The sequence below is a fragment of the Physella acuta genome, unplaced genomic scaffold (assembly GCF_028476545.2).
Source record: "Physella acuta isolate Inbredline_101_S28 unplaced genomic scaffold, ASM2847654v3 ptg002147l, whole genome shotgun sequence".
NCBI lineage: Eukaryota > Metazoa > Mollusca > Gastropoda > Physidae > Physella > Physella acuta.
The window spans coordinates 17,501-28,309 of NW_026733648.1; the positions used below are offsets into that span (position 1 = coordinate 17,501).

At 35.0% G+C, this 10,809-nt stretch overlaps 1 protein-coding gene across 1 annotated transcript in view; it reads right to left on the reverse strand.

Annotated features, from left to right (window-relative positions):
- Nucleotides 1-9,265, reverse strand: part of LOC131932359 (beta-1,4-galactosyltransferase 2-like) — a 9,616-nt gene extending 351 nt beyond the window's left edge. The window contains exons 1-3 of the mRNA XM_059289275.1: nucleotides 9,086-9,265; nucleotides 3,620-3,807; nucleotides 2,541-2,663 (exon numbers count right to left, since the gene is read on the reverse strand). Coding sequence (XP_059145258.1) covers nucleotides 2,541-2,663; nucleotides 3,620-3,807; nucleotides 9,086-9,265 — 491 coding nt within the window. The remainder of the gene's footprint in view (nucleotides 1-2,540; nucleotides 2,664-3,619; nucleotides 3,808-9,085) is intronic.
- Nucleotides 9,266-10,809: the final 1,544 nt, after the last annotated feature.

Sequence of the window (10,809 nt, forward strand, 5' to 3'; positions counted from 1 at the left end):
TTATGGGGTTGAAGCTTAGTGCAATTAAACACAGTAGGTCATACAGTGACAGAGGCTTCTAAACTTCATTAAACTGCACAATAGAAAATCGAAGGCAAAAAAAAATATTAGGTCAACGAATCCTGTTATATAAACAATTTAATATTTTTGCTTTGTTGCGAATTTCGGTTATTGGCGAAAAATAAAAATAAAATAAATGAGCTCTTTTCACATTTTTTTAGTAACATTATTATAATATAATAATATAGCATAAAAAGTATTAAAATTATGTTAATTCAGAAAATAAGGCAAGCATATTTTTTGATGTATTGCATAGCAGTCAGTATACAGTTAAAGGGGGCAGTATCTTCCTGACAACAAAGAATTGAAAAAAAAAAACATTCATGTAAGAAAACTATTATACATACACGAATGCATGATTTAGCTTAGAGAATATGATGTCACAGCTTTAAGACAGCTGGGAAATAAAAGCCTGTGCATGATGCAAGATGCAAAAAATAAATAAAAAATAACTAGACCATAAAGAGTCCTCACATTTTGGTTACAGATGTACAGTGTTCCTAAATGCAAGCCGTTTTATTTTCTAAAAATTGGTAAATGGATGGTTCATATTATTACTATAATAGTTCGCCATTCTGTCTGTCTGTCTTTCTGTCTGTCTTTCTGGAATGCTCTAGAGAAAACACAAAGAAATGTAAAAGTTGCAGAGTGAATGACCGTGACGTCACATGGAACATATAAGAGACTTTCAAAACGAAACGAAATATGTACAAGCAGGAAAAGTACATACAATAAAATGACGTAATTGATTCTAGAGTAAACACAGAATTAGAAATCCAATGCCGAAAACAATACACAACAATAATGACGTTATCGTTTCTTGATAATAAAGACACTAACATTACCGCCTAATTTATTTATCTAATCTTAAAAGTGGTCTGCATGCAGAGTTTCTTTCAGGCATCTCTTAGGGGAGAACGTTTACCCCCCATCCCATCCCTCCCCAGAGCGAATTCAAATTAGAATTTATATACAAAATAAAATGTATACTTTTCACCCCTACCTTGAGAATTTAGTCAACCCCCACGAAAATTTCACATCCCCCTCTACCCCCCCCCCCCCCTCCGCTTTCAATGGCATGTTTTGTTTCCGGTTAAATTTGAAGAATAGATGGTGATTTAGAGAAAAAGACAACACTATCAATCTTACATTTTATTTCTCCCTCAACGAGCCATTTATATAGTTGTATATAGTCCCCCTTCGCCATGCCCCTCTACCCCCAGTCTTCGAACTATAATAAAGGCACTGTGATAAAAGTTGCACATTTAAAAAAAATCTGACCCACCTTTAAGAAAATACTAATATTACCATTTTTAAATTTTCTAGAAAAATTTAAATTATAAATGAAATATTCTGTTTTTGTTGTACTATGGATACATAAATTAGGATGCTTTTTGAGAAATTTTAAATGCCTTGCTTAGTATTTTCTTAAATTGCTTATTAAAAAGTAACTAGCATAAAAAATCAATTATATGCTGTATTACCACTGTAACATGTTGACAAGTAGGCCTAAATGTGACAAATGTTTTGGCGAATATTTTTGTTTCTCTCGCTTAGTCGTGGTGAAACTGCACCCCCTCTCAGGGATGCTTTCACACACAACATGGTTTATATGTAACGGTACCGCATTCGATACATTCAGAAAGGCAGATATGTGACCATAGAGAAAAATGCAGATAATTTATGTTGCCACTGAGAAAAAGCAGATATAATACAATTAATATAAACCGGGAGTGTTCTCCCCTAAACTTTTTCGAATTTTCTTATATAAAAAAACAGTGGATGGGAACCCGTGATATAGACATGAATTTTAATCCATTTTAATCCGTTACAGCTAGGTTGATGAAATTTCATATATAAGTATTATATCAAAATCGTTGATCCGTATCAACTTTTGAGCGATTTCCGATAACCGGAAGTGGTACTTTTTTACTTTGAACTTTTTAAAAGCCTATAACTTGAGTACTATTTCAGATAAATAAATGAAATTTCACATATAAGTAAAAGATCTAATTCTCTACCTTCTTACAAATTTTGAGTAATTTCCGTTAACCGGAAGTAGTAATTTACGCTGTTTCCGATTTCTCAAAAAACTAATCTAAATTTATAAAGTACAAATAATATTGCGCACTATTATGCACATTTAATTTGGCGCTCACTTGGTGTGAAATTCTTTTTTTCTACGAGATTTTATTCTATTTTAAAGTTTAAGTATTTTAAATGGATTAAAAATCATGTCTATATCCCGAGTTCCCATCCCCTGTTGTTTTATATAAGAAAATTCGAGAAAGTTTAGGGGAGATCACACCCGGTTTATTTTAAAAGAAAGTTATGAAATAATTAGAACTATCATTAAACATTGTAAACATATATTTGTTATTGTACATCAAGGTAGCTAACCTGCTACTTAACATTACAGAAACAGTTGTGTTAGTCAACATTAAATAAAAACAAGCTTGTTACTCTACGTTGCAACCCACCTCTCCAGCAAGTCGTCGTCCTCCCCTCCCCATCCCACGTAGACGTTAGAGTTGCCGTTTACGTCCAGGAATTGTTGCTTAGAGAAACCGATGACGCCACCAAAGTAAGCTTTGTTGTAAATACTGAAATAAAGTAAGTCTTGTTGTAAATACTGAAATAAAGTAAGTCTTGTAAATACTGAAATAAAGTAAGTCTTGTTGTAAATACTGAAATAAAGTAAGTCTTGTAAATACTGAAAAAAAGTAAGTCTTGTTGTAAATACTGAAATAAAGTAAGTCTTGTTGTAAATTCTAAAATAAAGTAAGTCTTGTTGTGAATGCTAAAATAATGTAACTTTTGTTGTAAATACTGAAATAAAGTATGACTTGTAAATACTGAAATAAAGTAAGTCTTGTAAATGCTGAAATAAAGTAAGTCTTGTTGTAAATACTGAAGTAAAATAAATCTTGTTGTAAATACTGAAGTAAAGTAAGCTTTGTAGTTAATACTGAAATAAAGTAAATTTTTTAGTAAATACTGAAATAAAATAAGCTTTGTAGTGACTGCTGTCTGGGTTGTCAGAAGACCACTCAAAGTAGAGTGTTTGTGGTCATAAAATAAAGTAGATTGTAAGATCGGCGCAAAGCACTTGTGTTTCTATAACTTGAGCTATGTACTTTGAATAGATGCGTTGATTGACTGACCTCCTTTTTGCATGAGACAAAGCTCTGCCATCTCTGTAGCTTAAAACTAAATGCTCTTTTATGTACAATGTCACTTCCAAATACAATTAGGCCTACTTAATGAGCTTAAACAAAAACTTAGACGAAAATACGTCTACTTGTTGAGTTTCAGCTTTAACACTCATGAATGTTCAAAGACATGTTGAGCTCCAGCGAAGACACGAATACGAGTACTTTTTAAATTCAATGTTTACTTTTGCAAATATTTGTTGACAGGAATACACGGCCCAATTATGTTTCCAGCGTAAGTGCTCGATGTGAAACAACGAGAACTTTGTGTACGAGTACTTGATGAATTACAAAACATGAGACTTACGAATACGAGTACTTGATGAATTACAAAAAATGAGACTTACGAATACGAGTACTTGTTGAAGGCTAGAGCGAAATGGCGGGGGTTGTCGCCACACCTGTACAGGTTTTTATCACTGAGGGGGATAAGGTCGACGTTATGAAAGATGAAACAGTCAAAGTCGCGAACCTTCAAGGCTTCCACAAACCCGACGTTAAGCAAGGCACCTCTGTTGAATGTTGAGCCTACAGCCTAACATTATAAAGGGGGGGGGATATTAAAGATAAAATAATTAAGTAAATAAATCGACAAAGACAGTTAAAATTATCATTTAAGGTTAAACATAAGGAGTGGGGTGGTAGATTCAAAGATGTTGTCAGTGAAAATGTATTAACAGGGCAGGCAGGCAATTTTATTACTTTTTACGTTTAAATGGCTTATGTTGCTGAGATTTTACAATTCATGTCGGATAATCGTCAAGCATTCTACTTTACTCATATAACCTTTAATGTATATGAAATATTTCTAAGCTGGCAAACCATATGAACATATGGATAATTCATGTTTACATTTAAAAATGTGCACGAGCTTGTAAGAAATGTATATTTTTTTTTTACTCCAAACACATTACCAAATAAACCGGGAGTGATCTCCTCAAAACTTTCTTGAATATTCTTATACTTCCGGTGAACGGAAATTACTCAAAATTTGACAGAAGGTAGAGAATTAGATCTTTTACTTACATGTGATATTTCATTTATCTATCTGAAATAGTACTCAAGTTTTAGGCTTTTGAAAAGTTCAAAGTAGAAAAAGTACCACTTCCGGTTATCGGAAATCGCTCAAAAGTTGATACGGATCTACGATTTTGATAAAATACTTATGTATGAAATTTCATCAACCTAGCTGTGACGGTACTCAAGTTTTCGTGTTTACACACAGACAGACAGACACACACACAGACAGAAACACAGACATACGGACAAGATTGCAAAATTATGTTTTCCGTATCAGTGAGGTGTAAAACGTCGAGATTTGTTAAAATCGCGATTTTTTTTGCACGATTACTTTAAGTAAAAGATATAATTCTCTACCTTCTGTCACATTTTGAGTAATTTCCGTTCACCGGAAGTACTAATTTACTCTATTTCCGATTTCTAAAAAAAAAAAAACGCATGTAAATTTATAAAGTACTAATAATGCTGCGCACTATTAGGCACATTTTGTTTTTTTGTGGTGTTCGCTTGGTGCGCAATTCTTTTTTCTTTGAGATTCTAATCTATTTTTAAAAGTTTAAGTAATAAAAAATCATGTCTATATTCCAAGTTATATAAGAATATTTGAGAAAGTTTAGGGGAGATCACTACCGGTTTATTTCTGGATGTATTTGATTTTTGTTTGGAAGCTACGCATTGTTTGGGCTGAACTTCGTCCTAATTTTTTTAATGTATAGAATCACGAGTAACATAGCGACCAAATACCTTTTTACAATGTTTGAATCCGCTTGAAGCTCTTTCCCCCATATGGGTATTCTACGTTTTTCATGAAAGTATTATAATTTAACATATTTTATTGCAAAATATACGAAATTTAATGATAAAACTGTTTTAAGTCGTGAATTACTATATTTCATAACGTTTGGCAACTCTCTTCTTGGCAGACGAAACACGTCAAAATGTGCTAATGTGGCTAGCTAATCAGTTCTGTTTATCTGTTGCTCGCTGATTATTGTCGATTATTCAAGTTCGTCTCTCAAGATTTTTTAACTTAATTTATTTACAATTTCAAATGTAGTGTTTTTTTGTAATACGCACTTTTAAATAGTTGTATTAAAAAAAAGGTTTTCAATTAATTTATTAAATATTTATGACAATGACACAAATCCTTGAAAATTATATACATTGATCTTAGCTATATATCAAATAACTTATAATAGATTAGAAAAATAACCCAATAAACATATCACAAATCATATGAAAAAAAAAACCCAAAGAAAAGTAAGAACCTCGACACAAGGCTTAATTATATAAGTTCTATCAAACAATTATTGTTCTATTGCTGTCACAAACTTACACACATACACACGTACAAATACACACACTTACACACTCGTAGGCCCAGAGGCGTAGCGACCCTTCGCGGCGCCCGGGGACAAACTTTCAATTTGGCGCTCCCCTTGGGAGCAAATTTTCAATTTACACCCCCTCCCCTCAAACTTTCGATTTGCACCCCCTCCCCCCCCCCCCCCCCTCAAACTTTTGATTTGCACCCCCCCCCCCCCAAACTATTTATAATGCAAAAAAGCAGCTAAAATTACATTTTATTTTGTTTTTACAACCCATTTAGGCGTCCCCTAAGGTCGGCGCCCGGGGACATAAGTACCCCCCCTGCCCCCCCCCCCCCCCCCATCGCTACGCCTCTGCGTAGGCCTTTGTAAAAAAAAATTAGCTTGATCGAATGATATGTATATTTTTAAATTTCCAATGTGGTTTCACCCTAATCCACTTCAGTGGACGGTGTATTTGGTGTCACCTCCTCCCTAACTTTTTGTCAAATGGCGTCAATTTCGTGCAAACATTATATTAATCATCCTAGAAAAAAAGCATGTATATAACTCTAAGAGTTATTGATTTAAATGGAAAAAATCATTGTTTGTGTAGTAAATTATTAAATTTGATGTAATCCCCCACCACCCCAGAGTGGATGGACGTATAAGTTATTACAATTCTCATCAAAACCTTTATCCTCGTGCACATTTTGCAACCAGTGTTTCTTCCAGACTTTTTCTCCGGGGGGGGGGGGGGGGGGCACTTGAAATTTTCGGGGGGGGGGGGGGGGGCGGTAAACTTTCTCCGGGGGGGGGGGCGGACACTGTTAAAACTATATATTTTCTATATAAATTATATAAATGTTATTTCGTTCGGGGGGGGGGGGGGGTGGTAAAAAAATTTCGGGGGGGGGGGGGGGGGGCAAAGCCCCCCCCGAAGAGATGCCTGGAAGAAACTCTGTTTGCAACGTTTAGTTGGCGTAACTCCCCCCCCCCCCCATTCGGTGATAGTTTTAAACGTTGCACAGATAATACTAACGATGTTTATCTATAGTCGGTTAATACAGCTGGATGTAGCAGGATTACGTCATGGTGTCACCCCTCCCTCCACCCACCCATCCTTGTCGGGATTTGTCAACTTAGATCTTAAAAGTTTTTTTTTAACTTTAATTAATCATTTATTTAAGTAGAATGACCATTTTATTCTGTATATACTTTTGATATTTTTTGCCTTCGTGTCACCCAATAAATGATGCCACCCGGTGCGTTCCGCACCCCCCCCCCCAGTCCCCTCGCTACGCCTCTGCGGCAATAGCAATTTCACCTATCAAAGACTATAATAACCATAACGCTACCTTGATTTAAAAGAAATTTCGCATTCAAAGCTTTAATTTACCAAGAGTCGCGGGGAAAATCCTCATATATAGGCCTACATCTGTAAGCTGTTTTACATCTGTATTACATAACTAATAATGTACAAAAAAAAATCGGTTAAGGGACATTTAGAATATGAATATCGAGATTTATACAGGTACTAGCCATCGGTACCCGTTTCACGTGAATTATAGGTGGATATATTTTTTTTAAATGTTGTACTTGTTTGAGAAAAATAATTTATGAAATAGTTATTGGTCAAAACGCAATGTGCTTTACTACACGCTGAACAATATTAGTGACAAAGCAAAGAAATAACTAATTAGCTAAAAATCCCGCAGATTTAACATATCACAGGCACACACTGATTAAGTGACTTAAATGATTCCGTTAAAAATCTGGCGATTCAATGGTCATTATGCTGTTTTTAAGTAATTTGTATTAGTTCGACCGATAAAATTGTATATATTTCATAACGTACGTCTTGATGAGTAGATCTATAGATCTAGATCTAATTCAAATTTGAATGAAGTAGTTCCTTTCTTTATAGTCTAAAATCGGAAGATTCACATATAAAAAAAATAATTATGTTTGACTTGGTGTATCCCGATCCCCCACCATCTGCGTGGTATTAAGTACACTATCATCTCAGCTAATTAGGCACCTTATAAAATATGGTAAATGAAAGACGTATTAAGAAATTTTAAATTACGCGAATATGCCTATTGTTTCAAATTAATTATTTTTTTATCCCAAATTAGCCAGTTCCATAGCTAAAAAAACAAAAATTTCTATAAAATAGTTAAAGCCTGAAATAGTTTAATATAGAAATTTATTTTTGGAATAGATTCTAGAGTAGATAGAGTCTAAATCTAGATCTTAGCGACTGATTAGCATCTACGTCTAGTTTTTGCGTAGATTTAGATCTAGTCTAGATCTAGAATCTCTAGATCTAGAATCCAAATAGATAAAATAAATTTTATTAGTTTAGGATGGAAAAATTGTATTGTATACATACTTTTCATAGCGTATGTAGATCTAAATCAATTTTGAATGAAATAGTTCATTTCTTTTTATTTTAAACTCCGCAGATGACGTCATGAGTTAATGTATAAACATTAGTCACGTCATTGTTTCATGGGTTCTTTTTCACAACTATAAACACTTTTCCTGTTGCATAATTAAAACTGTTTTTCTACATTCGAAAATGCATTTTATTTTTTATTTTTCTTCTTTAAATAAAATGTTGGTTATACATTTAAAACATGTACCATATTATTTTCAACAAAAGTCCGTATCAAGTTCTCCATATATCGCTAAAGATTCTGATGTGATACCCTGCGAAAATATTTTGCGGACAGAGAGAGAGAGAGAAGTGCGCACATGGTCTTTTATATATTAGGATTAAAACAAACAAGGCTTTATTGCACTAAAAAATATGGGAGTGAAACCAATTGACCTAACCCTTTAATATATATATTGGTAAAAGAATTGGTGATTAAAATGTGTTAAAAAGTTTAAGAGCTACGCTAGTCATTATAACGATTTTCATATTTGTTTTATTTAGTACTATCCCATATCGGCTAGGCTTTGCTCCAGCCGTTTATCGTAATGTCCAAATATAATTTAAATTTCTATGTAGATATGCATGTTTGTTTAAAAAATGATTTAAGAAAAAAAATAAAGAGCATTGCATACAGATAAGCTAAAAAATGACAAGCACACTTTTGTGACTTTAGATATTAAATTACGCATCACCTTCCATATTAAATTCCCAAAAATCTGATATTTTTGCTTAAGCACCAGAATTTTTTTATTTTACCATATATTAATATCATGTTGCATCTGCAACGGAGCGATGTCAAGAGACGTTTCAGACTTTGGCCGGTTGACCAAGAACAGTCTGCGAACTGGCCGGCTAATGTGCAGTATCAAGTAAAATTTAGCACATTGGCTGGTCAATGGGAGGTGATATTGGCCAGCGCACGCATTTTGCCGATTTTGGGCTTTGACCGTAAAATATAAAGTCATTTCTACATGTAAAAAAATTCTTCTTGTAGAAATATAATTACGTGTACAAACTTTGTTCTCCAGTACAAAACATCTTACCTGTTCAATGACAAAAAACTGAACTTCCGCTTGTTGCCTAATCAGAATGGGGATCAAATTTTTCAAGACGATTTTGAGGTCAGCCCAGCTCTCCCTGTAGGGAAACACGAAGGCGACTTTCTGGCGAGGCTGACATCCGGGAGGACTGAGTCTGCCACCTTTCATCACTTCCGGGAACATGGCGGCCAAAGCTTCAATTGTCACTTGACTGGTGTTTGGTTTAACGTGCCCAACTGAGAATAAAGTTTTGGATTGACAAGACAATAATTCTAGTTCTAATCTACTCACAACCCCAATAGTCTTGTTATCTGGTACTAGCGCACCAAAAGGCTGACGGAATAATTCCAGAGGATTTCATCCAAGCGTTACTAATTGTGTATTTTTAGACACTTGAGCTTGTTTTCTAAAACTGAGTTATTTTAAGTGTAAACAACTCTGGCGCAATGTTGGATGTAAGTTGTTGGGCGCGGGTTGATCACAGTTCCGCCCAAACACCACTGGGCTTGCTGTATAAACTACTTCAGTGTACGTTAATCACCCTGCGTAATAGTGAGGTAGAACACACCTTGGCGACAGCCAATGTATCAGGGAGGTCGCAAGGCGCTCTAGAAAACTACCGTTTACAAACCGCAGGGACGCTGATGAGTGCATTGAATGTAGAGCTCGCTGTGTACCTATTGTAGGGTGCTTTTTAAAGCCATCGGTCTCTTGGGTGAACTAAATTGCTTCCAACCGGGACACCGGAGGAGGCGCCTGATTCAATTTAATCTACGATTATTGTAACTCGCTGCTCCGTAGAGCATACCCTTTTTAAAAATAAAGTAGACACCAAAGTGCTAAGCCAACCTACCCCCACCCACCCCCTTTCTGCAAGCGTCCGAAAAGAGAAAGGACTAATTTGTAGTTAAAAGACTCTAGAGGGAGGGGTGGGCATAATGGGATATTATTTTGTGTTGTGCAGTGCAGGCGATGGACCGTTTCCGATCTGGAAACTGGGTCTTAAAGTATATATTAAAATAATAACTCTACACATCAGGAAAATGATGACCGAAAATACGAATTAAAGTTGATGCAAGAGTTGCCAAGTTGTATTCTGCTTTGATGAAGGGTCTTACAAAATTCTAACTTAATAGTTATACAATGACTATTAGATCGTATTTTCAAATTTTTCATTTCCTAACGTTTATGTCACTTGATATTATAGAATTTCTTTTAAAAAAAGAATAGATCCCCAGCTTCCCCTTGAAAATAATGTCTGGTAAAAACACCACAACTCTGCTTTGATGATCGAATCTATTTAAACACTATTATTTACACCCCTTCTCCTAATTGTGTCAAAAATTTCCTTACAGTTTGGAGTTATAACTCGTCAGGCGTTAATAATAGTCTTCGTATTAGAATTTTCAAAAGTCTCATAATTCAATGTTTATTGCAGCTGATATTTTTCTTTTAAACTGCAGTGGTCCCTTGACATACAAGTACCCTGACAATACGAGATTTTCGGGATACGAGCCATCAAGTGAGATCATATCAACTGGTCTCAGAGACATCATATAGACTCGAGTCCAGGACTTCAACATGCTGTCTCTGTCTCAAGCACAGTATCCATTTGTGAATAACGAAAAAGAGAATTAAAAAATCAACTCACCTAGACTGGGTGGCAGTCTGGGACACAAGGGTTTCTTCTGTCCAGTGGTTTGAGACCCGCTGTCAAGCCGCTCCGA